Source organism: Eulemur rufifrons, chromosome 23 (assembly GCF_041146395.1).
Source record: "Eulemur rufifrons isolate Redbay chromosome 23, OSU_ERuf_1, whole genome shotgun sequence".
In the NCBI taxonomy this organism is placed as follows: Eukaryota; Metazoa; Chordata; class Mammalia; order Primates; family Lemuridae; genus Eulemur; species Eulemur rufifrons.
The window spans coordinates 2,359,212-2,373,869 of NC_091005.1; the positions used below are offsets into that span (position 1 = coordinate 2,359,212).

General features: G+C 61.9%; 1 protein-coding gene across 2 annotated transcripts in view; it reads right to left on the reverse strand.

The window, feature by feature from the left end:
* The window catches only part of GSE1 (Gse1 coiled-coil protein), a 378,645-nt gene that overhangs the window by 250,147 nt on the left and 113,840 nt on the right, over positions 1-14,658 (reverse strand). For both annotated transcript variants that reach the window (XM_069456611.1, XM_069456612.1), the window contains exon 2: positions 4,687-4,864. In XM_069456611.1, coding sequence (XP_069312712.1) covers positions 4,687-4,864 — 178 coding nt within the window. The remainder of the gene's footprint in view (positions 1-4,686; positions 4,865-14,658) is intronic.

Below are 14,658 nucleotides of genomic sequence, written 5' to 3' on the forward strand. Positions count from 1 at the left end.
CTGTCGCTGATGCCATGCTACAAGGACGATGTTATTTTCACTGTGCCTATTCTGCAGTCAGAGCAGCTGGGACCTGGAAACACGGACCTGAGTCTCAGACGCCTAAGCCACACCTTCCTCCTACCACCAACCGGCGCTGGTTCCCTCCCAGGAAGGCCGCGACGGCACAAAGATAATTGCTCCGGGGAAGCCTGCTCCCATCGGTGGGTGATAAATGGGAGGTGTCCTCTCACCGGGTTCCACACTGCGTGCAAGTGGTGCATGGGAAATGGGTCTCCCTTTGGCTGCAGGCTTAGGAGTACTGGAACGAGATGAGCGTGTGAGCTCAGCCCCAGGAGGGAAGGCCCCCACCGTGAGGTTTCGGTGAGGCCTTCGCCCACCGGCTGGCGACAGGGTTTATGCCTCGCCTGTGAACAGAATCGCAGCCCTGGGGGCCCCCACGGCCTTCACAGGATGGCAGAGAAGGCCTGGAACCCCTGGTGCAGTCCTCCCACAGCTCCGGAGCTGTGCTCCCTGAGTTCTCAAGCATCCTCCTCCCAGGTGAGTGCTCCAGATGCAGCCCCTAAGACCAAAGCTGCCCACGAGGCGACAGCCTGGCCGGCCACCCGGAGCCTTTGCCCTCGAGTGGCTCCACCCTGGACACGGCGGTAGCCCCATCCGACTGCAGTGACACCGAAGTCTGGTGAGCCCGATGGGCTGCCCTGGGAATCATGAGGTCGAAGCGGAATCCAGTGTCGTCTAAACCCAATTCCACCTTCCATAGCACACGTAACCCCCGCCTCTGGGAGGGGCCAAGGCAGCTGCTGGCCACGGGTGTCCCTGGGGGACTCGGCCCAGCCACCAGCCTGGCACGAGGGCTCCTGGTGTGTCTGCTTCCTTCCTCTGGCAAGAGCCGCTGTCCCCACGCGCAGGAGGCTTGCAGGGAAGCAGGGTCAGAAACGACGGGCGGCACCCGCAGCTCGGCCTGCTGGGAGGGCCCTGCCCGCCGGCTCTGGGGGAGGAGCCTCCGCCCCTGGGCAATGACTTGGGAAGAAGGAGACGCAGGACTGGGGGGGCGCGGGGAACGTGTGTACACGCATGCGCATCCGTGTGTATCTGTGGTGTGTATTTATGTGCACGTGTGTCTGTGTATGGGGGGGTCATGTCTGTCTTTGCGCCTGTGTGTGTCCGTGTGTTTGTGGGGAGAGTCTGCATACATGTCCATGTATCGTGTGTGTGTGTGGGTGTGGGTCTGTGTGTGTATCCGCCTGAGTGTGTGTTTGGTTCCCACGTGTGCATCTGCGTGTGCAGGATTTTATGTAGACGGGGGTCTGTGTCCCTGTGGCTGTGTGTGTATGTGTGCGTGTGTGCATTCACGTGCAGACTATGTAGACGGGGGAAAGCTGTATGTGTGTATCTGTGTGTGTGTGTGTGTGTGTGTGTGTGGGGTCTGTGTATGTCTGCATATCTGTGTGCGTATGAGGTCTATGCATACATTCATGTATGTGATGTGTCTCCATATCCGTGTGTGTGTGTGTGTGTGTGTGTGTGTCTGTGTATCCGGGTCAGCGTCTCTCTGTGCATCTGTGTGTCTATGTATCCCTGTGTGTGTGTGTGTGTGTGTGTACCCATCTGTGTGTGCGTACCCCTGTGTGTGTGTGTGCACCCATGTCAGTGTCTGTCTCCGTGCATCTGTGTGTGTGCGTGCCCGTGTGTGTACCCGTCTGTGTGTGCGCACGCGTGTGTACCGGCAGTGTCTGTCCCCGTGCGTCTGTGTGTCTGCGTGCCCCTGTGTGTGTACCCGCCTGTCTGTGTGCATGCGTGTGTACCGGCAGTGTCTGTCTCCGTGCGTCTGTGTGTGTGTGTGTACCCGTCTGTGTGTGTGCACGCGTGTGTACTGGCAGTGTCTGTCTCCGTGCGTCTGTGTGTGTGTGTGTGTACCCGTCTGTGTGTGTGCACGCGTGTGTACTGGCAGTGTCTGTCTCCGTACGTCTGTGTGTGTGTGTATGTACCCGCCTGTGTGTGTGCACGCGTGTGTACCAGCAGTGTCTGTCTCCGTGCGTCTGTGTGTGTGTGTGTGTACCCGCCTGTGTGTGTGCACGCGTGTGTACTGGCAGTGTCTGTCTCCGTGCGTCTGTGTGTGTGTGTGTGTGTGTGTACCCGTCTGTGTGTGCGCATGCGTGTGTACCAGCAGTGTCTGTCTCCGTGCGTCTGTGTGTCTGCGTGCCCCTGTGTGTGTACCCGCCTGTGTGTGTGCACGCGTGTGTACTGGCAGTGTCTGTCTCCGTGCGTCTGTGTGTCTGCGTGCCCGTGTGTGTACCCGTCTGTGTGTGTGCACGCGTGTGTACTGGCAGTGTCTGTCCCCGTGCGTCTGTGTGTGTGTGTGTGTACCCGTCTGTGTGTGTGCACGCGTGTGTACCGGCAGTGTCTGTCTCCGTGCGTCTGTGTGTGTGTGTGTGTACCCGCCTGTGTGTGTGCACGCGTGTGTACCAGCAGCGTCTGTCCCCGTGCGTCTGTGTGTCTGCGTGCCCCTGTGTGTGTGCACGCGTGTGTACCGGCAGTGTCTGTGTCTGCACGTGCTGCCCCGCGCCCGCCCGCTGCCCAGCTGGCAGTGCACAGCTGGCCCAGGAGACTGCGCCCGCCCGCCTGCCGGATGAGAGGTGGCAGGTGTGTAATAAACCATTAGTCACTGTCACGTTTCCGAGCAGCAGCGGCCGCCGGGTGGGGCCTGACTTCGGGACGAGCTCCTGGGGGTCTCCGGCTGGGAAGCTGCCCGGGGCCGGCGCAGCCTGACGGGGAGCAGCTGGCAGACGTGGCCTCGAGCCCCTGCCCCACGCGGCCCCCACCCGGCTGACCTGTCCTCCCAGGTCCGCCCCGCCGGAGGGACACTGAAGGACGCCCCCACAACGTCTGCCCCCCCCCGGCTCCCCCACCAGAATGAAGCGAGTGCAGCAAAGACCCCTGACGAGACAGGTTCTCTCTAGGGACCCAGTGGCCACCAGTACCAAGGACTTGGGAGGGACAAGCCCGTCCCCAGCACGTGACCGGAGGCCTCAGCCTCTCTGACCTGTGGGCAGCAAGGGACATGTGCGCAGACAGAAGTGGGGAACAGCCTGCAAGCCCCGGCCCCCCACCCTCACGCAGGCCCACGGGGCAGCTGCTGTCACGGGCCCCGCCCCACAGTCGTGAGGACAGGGGCTCGGGAAGGCAACTGGCTCACCAAAGGCCCTGCGGAAACGTGGGTGGGCCTCGTCTTGGAATCCACGGGGGCCTGCTCTGCTCTGCTCTGGGGGCTCTGGTTTTCGGGGCCCTGAAGATGTAACTCAGGCCGGGCTCTGGCCAAAGGGGCGGGAGGGAAACGGGAAACCAGGCAGGGGCCTCTGCTGACCCGGGGGTCTCAGCCACTCCTGCCCCGCGGGGCCGCCTGCTCTGCTCCAGGACAGGGCTGGGGGGCCGGGGGCGGGGGCCGGCCCAGCGCGGACTCAGCCCGGAGCCACTGCCCAGAGCCGCTGCCCGGAGCTTAGCTTCGGGAATCACAAACAGAAAACAACACGCTGCCCCCGGCCAGCACCGTGAGACCAAGACAGGTGCGCTCTTGTCCTGACGGACTCAAGCCTCACACCTGCCTGTGAGCCAGGCGCCACCATTAGCTTTCTTCCCATTTCTCAGATGAGGAAACTGAGGCAGGGAGCAAGGGAGCTCCCTTGCCCAAGGCTCTCAGTGTACAGGGGGCCAGGGAGGGGGCTGTGTCCCTGAGAGTGTCCCTGCCTGGTCCCCTATGTGGCCTGGCCAGCTGGGTCCACCCCTGGCCCAAGGCCACCCTTCCCTCACCCCGAGTCTGCTCACAAAGAGAAAGAGGTCACTACTGGGGCTGTTCCGGAGATGGACGCCACAGACCAAAGCCCAGGGCCAAGGTCGGGGTGGCCGTCTGCCCCCACCCAGCAGGAGCTCCCCACCCCCGCTGGTCCTTCCCCGCCCCCGGCCTCCCCACGCAGCTGCCAGCAAGCAGAGTGCCAGCCGCAGCCCCCCAGGGGGCTTCACTCGAGCAAATACGACCCCACAGGCAGCTCCAGGTGCCGCCCTGGGGCCTCGGGACGGAGCTGTAAGAACACAGGAGTCACCACACGGCCACGTCCAGCCGCAGGGCCCGACCCAGCCTGGTCCCACAGGCCCAGCCACGAACGCCTTGGGAGTCACACGCCACGGAGGGGCACGGCCCCCCCGCCCAGGGCAGCGCCGCCACTCAGACAGCAAATGCCTGGCGACCGAGGGTCCCGGAGGGGTGGGAACGGGAAAACCAGGCTGGAGGCGCCGCCGGCCTCTCCGCAGCTCACTGGCCGGGACCCGGCGCGACCTCATCCACAGGAACCCAGAAACACCCCCCTCGGTTCATGGGTGTCCGTGACATCATTTTATGAATGAACAAATGAATGCAGAGCGCAGAACACACAGGTGAATAAACAACAGACAAAGGCAGCCCCCGAGCCCGAGACTCGAGAGTATCAACCACCAGGCATTTTGATTGAACCACACTCTGGGACCCTGAAAAGTATGAGGAACAAATCCAGCGTCAAGAGAGGGAGACTCAGCGGCGACTCCCCGAGAACTCCGAGAACACGAGCCTGAACCGGGCCCCGGAGCCCGTCCCTGCGGGGGCAGCGTGGTCCCAGCCCAGAACCCAGAGATATGACAAGAACTGGCGTCTACCTGTGCCTGCGAGGTCTGGTCCGTCCCCGTCCCGGCCGCTCTGCGGACACTGTGCCGGCCTCGGCTCCTGGGCCGTCCTGGGGCCCCTGGGCAGGCTCTCTGCGGCGGCTCCCGGCCGGGGCTCGGGCTCCCGAGGAGGGCGGGCGGCGGTCGATGCCTCCAGAGGCGCAGAAGTGACCTGCAGGGAAAGGAGGTGGACACTGTGACCCTTGGCCATGCCTGTCAGGGAGGACACGCAGAGAGGCCCGCTGGCCACGCAGCCCTTCCCCCTACCGCGGCCTGGCCTTTGTGGTCAGGGACTCGTGGGCTGGCTCAGGACAGCCCAGGGCAGGTCCCCAGCAAAGCCAGCACCCATGTTTTCCTTGCCCAACAGGCCCTGCCAGGGGACACCAGACTGGAGTCTGCAGGCTGGGGTCCCACCCGCATGGCCCCATGGCCTGACAGTCCCAAACCAGAGCTACCCAAGCACCCCCCGCAGCTGGCCAGCCCCGCACAAGGCCCGGAGGACGTAAGAGGGAGCTGGAGGGAGAGTCCATAGGCCCAGCCTCATCCTGTCCCCTGGGCGTGGTGGGGACAAAGTCTGTCCTGTGGTTCTTGCCCAGCGAGTCGTGGGGGCCCTGTCACTTGGTTCAGGGACCTGGGAAAACCGCTTGGTCGCTATCTCGCCTGCGCCCCGCACGTCAGGTGTTGGTCCCATGCGAGTCCCCTGGGGAACGGTCTCTTCCAGACCATGCAGCCGGGAGCCTGGCTGCAGCCCCAGCTCCGCGACAGCCAGCTGGGTGGCACAGGGCACACGCCCTCACCTGTCCCCGCAGCCAGAGCCCCCTCGATCGTGAACAACAGTACAGTGGGAGGCTGCCAGCTTGGTTTCTGGGGTTCGTTCGGGAGAACAGGTGGGGGTGTTTGTTCTACTTCCCGGGGGTGACCAACTTAGCCTCCTAACGCAGATCTTTCTACGTGTTTCTAGGCCCCTGCATCACGGGGGCCACAGCAGCACAGGTGGGCTGAGACCCCCGGGACCTGGAAGTGCCGGCTGCCGACCTCCCCAGGGCTCCCTCCGCCAGGGGAGCTGCCACCCGCGGAAGGCCGGCAAGAGAGCAGTCCCCACACAGCGCCTGGCACACAGTAGGTGCTCACTGAACACCAGCAGAGCCCGACGCCCGCGCTCTGGTGCTGTAGCAGCAACACGGCGCCCGGGCCACGCGCCGGGGACGCGGGTCTGCCTGCGGGTAGGTGGCAGGGGGGGAGTTTGCTGACGGCTGCAGCCGTTCTCTCCCGAGCAGGGCCGGGAAGATGAGGCGAGGAACGCGGCTGCAGGAGGGGGCGAGACGCCACGGCATCACCTGCCCCTCGCCCAGGGAACGATCAGGCCCAGGAGCGAAGCCAAGTAGGTGCAGGGAGAAGAGCCGCCTCCTCCCCCAGGGTGCGGGCAGGTGCGGGTGGGCAAGGGAGGTGGGCACGGCCGAGGAGCACCCCCTGGCCGGCCAAAGGCCCCGTCCCTGCTCAGGACACGCAGGTCACGGGACCAGTGCCACCTGCTCCGGAGGGAGGGAGGGACGAGGACACACACGGGCCGGCCCGGCCCTGCCTGACCACGGCGGCCCGCGCCGAAGCCCATCGACAGAGACGCTCTGCTCGACACACCCAGTGGGGTTTCTCGTTCTGCGCTGCGAGCTGGTGCGTCAGAGACCGAAAACCAGTATTTTACGCCCCTCGATTCCCTGTGACAGCTCCGTGACGGCGAGCAGAGGACTCCAAATACCGCAGTGAAGGCAGGGACGAGGCCCCGGGTCGGGGGAGATGGGAGACGCCAAATGCAGAGCCCCGACAGGAGACAGCCGCGGGTTATGCAATGCACGGCGGCGCCGGGCGTAATTGGGAAGTTATTAGATATGGAATACACACAGCACCCGGCAAATGAGTAATCAGGGACTAATTAAGCACACGCCACACGGCAGATCACGCGGGAGAGGCTGGTGGCTGCCACATCTGTGACTGCAATTAGGGGTGCTCCGGCTGCGGCGCTGCCGGCTGGGCGGGACGGCGGCGTCGCGGGCAAGGGTGCCGCAGCCGGGGGCTGGGATCGGACCCTGCGTGCCAGCCTCGTCCGGCCTTAAGGACGGCAGAGGCCTGAGTGGCCGCATGGTCTAGGACTCGAAAAATTAACGTGATGGGTTTTCTTGTTCCAGGCTTCAAGTTTGCCCAGGTGATAACTCACCGCAGCTGCTGAGGCCCCTGGACAATTTGCAGAGTGTTCGCACAAAACCACGTCTCACAGCTCTGCAGAGGGGCTGCCAGGGAGGGCAGGCGGGGGTATGATCCACCAGTTTTACTGATGGGGAAACTGAGGCTTAGAGACAGAGAGTGGGCAGAGTCACCCAGCCTGGCTCCCCCTCCAGCAGGCACAGGGCACCTCCCCCTGGCTGTCTGGGGAAGGGGACGGAGCCGGGGGGGGGGGGGGTCTCGGAAGGGCAGCGGCTATGCTCAGGTGCAGAAAGAGGACAGGGCAGCGGGGAGACGCCAGCTTGCAGGGAGCCCATAAGTACGTTCGTTAATAAAGAGCAGAAGAAAGAGAGGACCCCACCCCTCCCACCACAAAGAGAAGCTTCTCCCAGACTTCCAGCCCCCAGGGGCTGCGGTGCTGAAGAGCTTTGGGTTCTGCTAGAACTGGGGGTTATCTCCAAACCCAGCAGCCGCCGCCTGTCCCGGGGGTGGAAGGGAAGGGTCCTGGGCCAGGGGCCTAAAGCAGGAAGCTTGTGGCAAAAATGGTGTCAATTACCCCTGTGTTCACGGGCGCCTGCTGAGAGCCTCTCTCAGCCCCGGGAGGCAGGACGGTGGTGCCCCATTATACAGATGGGGCAACCGAGGCACAGAAACACAGCAACGTTAATTACTTGGCCTCACCGTGTTGGACGGGCAGGGAGGACGGATGTTCCTGGGAGCCTTACGAGAAAGCAGGATTCCACCACTAACAGCACCGAGAGCCTCGGGAGAGACACCTGGGCGGGCAGGTGCGGCTGGAAGGGGTGGGGCCAAAGGGAGGCTGGTAGGACGTTCAGGCACCAGGAGCCGGCCAGAGGCAGGCATGGTCAGCACTTCTGCGGCTCTTGTGTCTGAAGGGAACATTCTAGAAGACATGACTCTGGCCCCCTTACCCCAGGGAAGCCTCCCAAGGCCTGGGACAGGGCAGGGGGCTTCGACCCAGGAGTTCGGCAGCAAACAAGGCAGTTAAAAATCCCTGTCCCCCAAGGAGCGGACACTCCGCTGGAGAGACACAGGGTTCTGATACGAATATGAATAAAGCCAGCAGGCTCATGGGAACTGCCGTGAAGACAAACAGCAGGAGAACAGGATGTGAGGGGGAGGAGAAGAGGACATTTGTGCAGTTGAAGGAAACGAGCAAGCTAGCCACGGAGACACGCGGGGAAGGGTGATCCAGGCAGAGGGAACAGCAAGCACGGTGGCCCTGAGGCCGGAGCATGTTTGCAAACTCTGTCTTCAAAGGCCGGAGAGTGCCCGTGGCTTTGCGGACCACAGGGTCCCTGTCAAATGCTACGCAAGTCTGCCATGGTGGCACCAAAGCAGCCTGAGACAACACGTCCATGAACGTGCGTGGCTGTTCTAATAAAGCTTTATTTATGGACACTGAAATTTGAATTCCATGTAATTTCTACATGTGGTCAATTAGTGTTCTTCCTTTGGCATTTTCTGCAACAATCACTTAAAAATGTAAAAACCACTGTGAGTTCATGGGTGGCCAGCTGGTCTGCGCCCGAGGGCTGCAGTTTGCTGCTCCCGGTCCTGGAAGCTGCCAGGAGGCTTGGGTGGCTGGAGGGGCAGGAGGTGGGGCGTGGAGAGGAAAGTCCTCCCGTGCAGAGCCAGTGTGTGGGGGGGTCTGTGGGGGTCCGCAAGCCTCCACACAGGACGGGGGAGGCGGGGAGCAGAGGGACGGCACGGGCCTGCGTCTGCCTGGGGGCGGCGGCAGGAGGCCGGGCTCCTTCTCCAACAGCACATGGCGCCAGCGTCTCCTCTCCACCATCGGCTCATCCCTTCCTGCCCCTCCAGGCCCCTGCAGGCCACAGACTCAGATACGCCTGGCCTGCTTCAAAGCCCAGCTCTGCCCTTCCAAGCTGGGTGTCCTCAGGCAAGTGATGCTCCCTCTCTGGGCCTTGGCTTCCCCATCTGTAAAATAGGGGTGGTGATAGTGCCTGTAGTCCCAGCTACTCGGGAGGCTGAGGCAGGAGGCTCGCTTGAGCCCAGGAGTTTGAGGTTGCTGTGAGCTAGGCTGATGCCACTGAACTCTAGCCCTGGTGACACAGCAAGACTCTGTCTCAAAAAAAAAAAAAAGACACTGCATATGCCCATCCCCACAGCATCCTTGTGACGGACACCCTGGGTAGCCGCAGCACCTCTGTCCTGCCCGTCCCGGTCCCTCACAGCCACTCGGCTGCTCTCCATCCTACAATCTGTCACTTTGAGCTTGTTGTGTAAACAGAATCGCACAGCACATGACCTTCTGGGGTTGGCTTTTCCCGCTCGGCACAGACTCCCTGCAGATCCGTCCGGAGGTTGAGTGCATCCGGAGTCTGGTTTTTTTCATTGCTGAGTAGGACTCCACGGTGTGGACACGCCCTGGTTTGTCAAACTATTTGATGATTTGGTTTTTTGTTTTTGAGAGGCAGGGTCTTGCTCTGTCACCCTGGCTAGAGTGCAGTGGCACAATCACAGCTCACTGCATCCTCGAACTCCTGGGCTCAAGCGATCCTCCTGCCTCGGCCTCCCAGAGTGCTGGGACTGCAGCCGTGAGCCACCGCGCCCCGCCTGATTTGGGTTTTAACAGGATGAAGCAGAGTCTTCCTCCCCGAGAGGCAGAGGGCAGCGGGTTCCCGGCTGCCCACCTCTGCACCCCACTCCTGGGCAGCAGCACCGCCCTCCTCCCTTCTGCAGAGCCCGGGCCCGGCCTTCCCCGCTGGCTCCCCCTTTGGGACCTGCACCCCCTCACTCATGAATGGCTGCCCAATTTACTGGGCATCCCTGGAACACACAGTGTCCCCCACCTGCCATCGCCTCTTCTAACATCCCCAGCAGCCGGGGAGGCCAAGTGGCTTATGAACAGCGATCCCTTATAGCATGTTCCCTATGCAGATACGGCTCAGAGAGGTTTAGCAACCCTCGGACCGTCACACAGCCAGAAGTCAGACAGACACTCACCGGGTGGTCCCCGAGTTACGTGGAGACAGATTCCTTGTCGCCTGTGCCCTGAGGAGAGGGGATTCGTCCCGCAGGTGGATTTGCGAGTGGGGGCCGGCGGGGGCTCAGCCCAACCCTGGGCTCCCAGCGCAGGGGCCCTGCCGCGGCAGGTGAGCGTGACACGCTGGCTGCGGAAGGAACGGGGCCGCCTGGCCCGGGGCAGTGAGTTGATCAAGCGCTGACAGTGTGCCTTAGCTAAGCGATCACTAGACTATTAATTTTCTTCCCCAGCCCTTGCCAGGGAATACACAGTGAAAAATGGCAGTTTAACCGCAGGGAAATTCTTCAGGGTGACAAAAATAAAAATAGCTCTAATTGAAGTTGATAGAAATTATACCCTTTGAAAACACACGTCGGGATGCACTGGCTGTGATGGGAGCTAACACCGGGGCAGGGCCGCTGTCACACAATCTCGGAAACATGGTGACACGGTGACAGCCGCAGCCAACAGCCCCAGGGGGCGTCACATCTGGTTGGCGGCCCCGAGGTGCCGGCGGGTGGCAGGGACAGGACAGAGGGCGGCCGCCGGGCTCTGCACAAACTCACCTGCTCACCCACCTGTCCCTGCAGAGGGCGGGCAGGCGGGACGGCACACGTGACCCTCTGCGTCCCACTGCAGAGAGATCGAGGGTGCGTCCCAGGCACCTGTAGGCCCTGGGGCCGAGGCCATCGGGCCACCAGCAGGCGAGGTTCCGACCCAACCCTGGCCGCCTCGTCCAGGCCTGGCTTCCTGAAGCCTGATGCCAGTCTGAAACGTACACATTCCGAACACGTCAATCACAGAGGTCCCAGGGAGTTTAGGAAAACTCCGAGCCCTCTGCACACAGCAGCCAGTGGACTGGCAGCAGGTGACGAGGTTCCAATGCAGTGGGTGCAAGAACAATGACCACAACCACAGTATGACGATGATCAGCGCAGGTCCAGCATCTGCTCCGTGCTCTGCCCTGTTTTAAGTACTTTCCACCTATTTTAATTCCCTTAGTCCTCGCGACAGCCCGTGCAGCAGACACCGTCACTGTCAGTGGCATTTCCCAGACGAGGAAACGCGTGCGGAGGCCCAGGGAGGCCGCGTGACCTGCCTAGACCGACGACCGGGGCAGAGCCAGGATCCCGGCCCACCCCGGCCACCCCGCCGCCGCCTCCCAGCCCGGCGCTCGGGACAAGCCCTGTCACCTGCTGGTGCAGGAAGTGACTCTGCTCGTCCCCAACGCGCCACGTGCCACGGTATCAGGAGCTGGTCCTGAACGCTCGCGTGCTGGTGTTTAAATGACTGTCCGATCTGTCTCCGTCCCGTCTACACCCTCATGTACGGAGACGGACAAACTCGCCTAACGCCGTCAGTCTGAGCTCAAAGCTGTGCCCGGATTGGGGGTGGGGCACAAAATAAACCCATGACTTAATTGTAAAATATTTATCAGGCCCCGGCCCTGTGCCAAGCACCGTCCTGGGCACCGGGGACCCGGCGGTGGCCGCGACACAGAGAGTCGCGGCGTTCGTGGTGCCGGCACCGCGGGTTGGAGGACGAAGGTGACAGCGCGTCACTCTCGCTGGGTCCACAGGCAGAGAAGAAAGTCATCAAAAATGAAAATGCACATACAGCCTCCCGGTGTAAAGACACAATTCGAGAATCTAAGAATCCGACCAGCGTAGGATTTTAAGACTCATTTTTCTAGAAAAAAAGGGGAATGAAAAGATTAGAAAGAATCCCTCTCCTCTCCCTCCCCTCATCCGGGGGAGAAGCTAATAACGGCAGAAACGCGAGCAATTCCAGCGCCGTTTCACCGCCGTCCTCCCCGAGATCTGAAGGGAATAACTGACTCGTGAGTCCCGGCTGAGGTGGGAAGGGGGGAGGGAAACCAGGGGAATAAAAGGCAGAAGCTTCTAGAAGGGGCACAGAGCGTAGGCTAAGCCGTGCCAGGGCTGGTCGGCACTTGCTCGGAGGAATCTTGGCTGGAGGGGCAGAGCTCAGGGTGCGGGCGGAGACCCCCGGGCCTCTCACGAGGAGAGGAGGGCCCCGGCCCCGCTGTGAGTTCCGGGTCAGCTGACTTGGCACCGATACCCAGGCAGACTCGAGGACAAATCACTCGGGGAAAATCAATTTGCAATCACACAGAATCGCACAAGAATGACCGCGCGGTGACCAGCCTGGCTGTGTGACGCTGGGCCCAGCTAACTGCCTCCCATGTGCCGGCGACATCCCAGAGAGCAGGCTTGGCGGGGCAGGCTGAGGGCACCCGGCAGAAAGTCCGCCCACGACAGCCGCCAGGGCACATGCCCAGCTGCGACCCCACCAGTACACCTGCCCCGGCGCTAAAACCGACCAGCCCGCCACGTGCCCGCCGAGATCTGCACACATCGCTCATTTCGTTCCCAAGCACCGACAGCAACAAGGAGGCTGACGGCAGCTCCGTCTGTCAAAGCCGGCCTCGCCACACGCACCAGCTCCTCCACCGAGGGCTGTGTGGCTATGGGGAAGTTACTAAACCTCTCTGGGCCCCGGCTTCCTCATCTGTAAAACAGTCATTGGACAGCAGCTGACTCACAGGGAAAAAAAGGGATCCAAGATAAGTGTGCTTAGAACACCACCTGGCCTTTAGGAGCTGCTCCATAAAACCCAGATGATGTTATTTTTTCTGCTGGCAATCCCTTAAGATAATAATTATTATTACTATTTTTGAGACAGGATCTCGCTCTGTCACCCAGGCTGGAGTGCAGTGGTGCGATCACAGCTCCCTGCAGCCCCGAACTCCTGGCCTCAAGTGACCTCTTGCCTCGGCCTCCCAAAGTCTTGGGATTACAGGCATGAGCCACGGCGCCCAGCCAAGGTAATTATTCTATTTAATATCATTTAAATTATCTAGCCACATTATGTGCCCGGTGCTGTTCGAACGTTTTACAAATCTTAACCTGCTTGATCCTGCAAATGCATCTCTGAGGTGGGTTCTGTTACCATGCACCCATTTTGTGGAGGAGGAGACTGAGGCCTGGGGAGGGGGTACAGCAGCTGCCTCAGGGCACAGACGCTGCCGTCACGGTGTGTGCTGGTAACTTCCAGGCAGAACCGCCCCTCGGAACAGCCCAGAAAGTTAGCAGGGCACTCAGGGCACCCCCAGCGCACAAAGGAGGTTCAGCAACTTCACACACCGAGAGGTGAAGGCAAGACACGGACGAAGCCCCGTCTGGGACAGTGAAGGGCAAACGTCTCAGGACGCAAGGGGAGGACGAAGTGAGCCCCACGTGGGGAGGGGACACCCACGGGCAGGGCCCTCGCTCTGCCGTGCGAGCTCCTTCCAGGCCTGTCCTCCGGAGGGGCCGAGACGCTGGTGAGCCCCCCCAGGCCAAAGGGAGGCGCGAGCTTTGACGAGCAGGCTGAGTGTCCCCAGGAGTGACGCCTTGTGTGACGTGGATGCCGTGGCCGGCTAGGAAGAGAAGGGAACAGGCAGCAGCCTCTGTGTTCCGTCCCCAGACTCTCAAACGCTGGGACAGACCTGCAGTGTGCGTGTGCATGCGTGTGCGTGTGTGTGTGTGGATACATGCACTCGTGCGTTCGTGTCTGTGTATGTACATGCATGTGTGTGCATGTGCGTGCCTGTGTGTCTATGAGCACGTGTGTGCACACCAACATGCACATAAGAATTGTGTGGCTGTTCAGTGGCTCAGGGCCCACCAGGTTGGGGAAGGCCGGGCCGTCGTCCCAGCCGACCCACCGAGGCTGGGGGGGGTGGTCGGACTGTGCCCCGAGCTGCCCCTCCCACAGTGAACTCCGCCTGTCGCTTCTCTGAAGCTCTGCCTGCAAAGGCTGCTGCTTGGACTGGGAACTCCTGCAGCAATCCTTTGCCCACCCCCGGCTCAGTGCCCAGCTTAATCAACGTTTGTTGAATGAATAATCGAAGGAAGGATCAAAGCCTCAAAAATCCAGCAGCCAATCCCTGAACATCTGAGTAGCAGAGACACTGCACACAAATATCCACTGGCTGAGAGATGTGAAGGGCGTCACGCCTGCTCCCAGCTGCTTGGAGGCCTCGGTTCTGACTCTAACAGGGCCTCCTCCCTTACCTCCCTTCCCTTCCCGCTTCCTGCTCTCTTTCCACTATTGCCGCTGGGGTGGGGTGGGAGGGGCCGGCACCAGCCCTGGACATGCGGCCCACCCCAGGCCCTTCCCCCGTCCAGGGCTACATCCCCCTCACCCCAGAAACAGACGCCCCGGCCCCTCCAGGGAGCCGCACAGCACGGCCTCCACCTTCCTCGCAGGAAGGGCCAGGCGGGGTCTGCCAAGGTGCCCGCTCCTCGCTAATTACTTGTTCCTGCCGGATCAAAGGTCTTGTTCATTAAAAAGCGGGTTGAAGCCGCCTGCTTGCCTGGGAGGCAGCGCTGAGACAGGGCAGCCCTCTGCCCCAGGACGGCTCAAGCCCTCATCAACGCCACCCCGGGCGCTGGCAGCCGGCCCTGGCGCAGAGGGCACCGGCCAACTGCTCCAGGACAGCTCACCTGCACCGTCCAGGGCAGCCGGGGGAGGGTCTGGGCTTCACTCCACCCTCCTGGGCTCCTAGGCTGGGCTTCGAATTAAATCAACACGAGAGGCATTAACAGGAGAAACTCCAGGTTTGATCACATGTCTCTGCGTGGAGCCCACCACACGGATGTGGAGAAGGGTAGGCCGTGAGCCACAGAAACACCAGGGGCTTTGGGGGTTCTGGCGGGGAGCGGGGGAAGTGTCGGGGG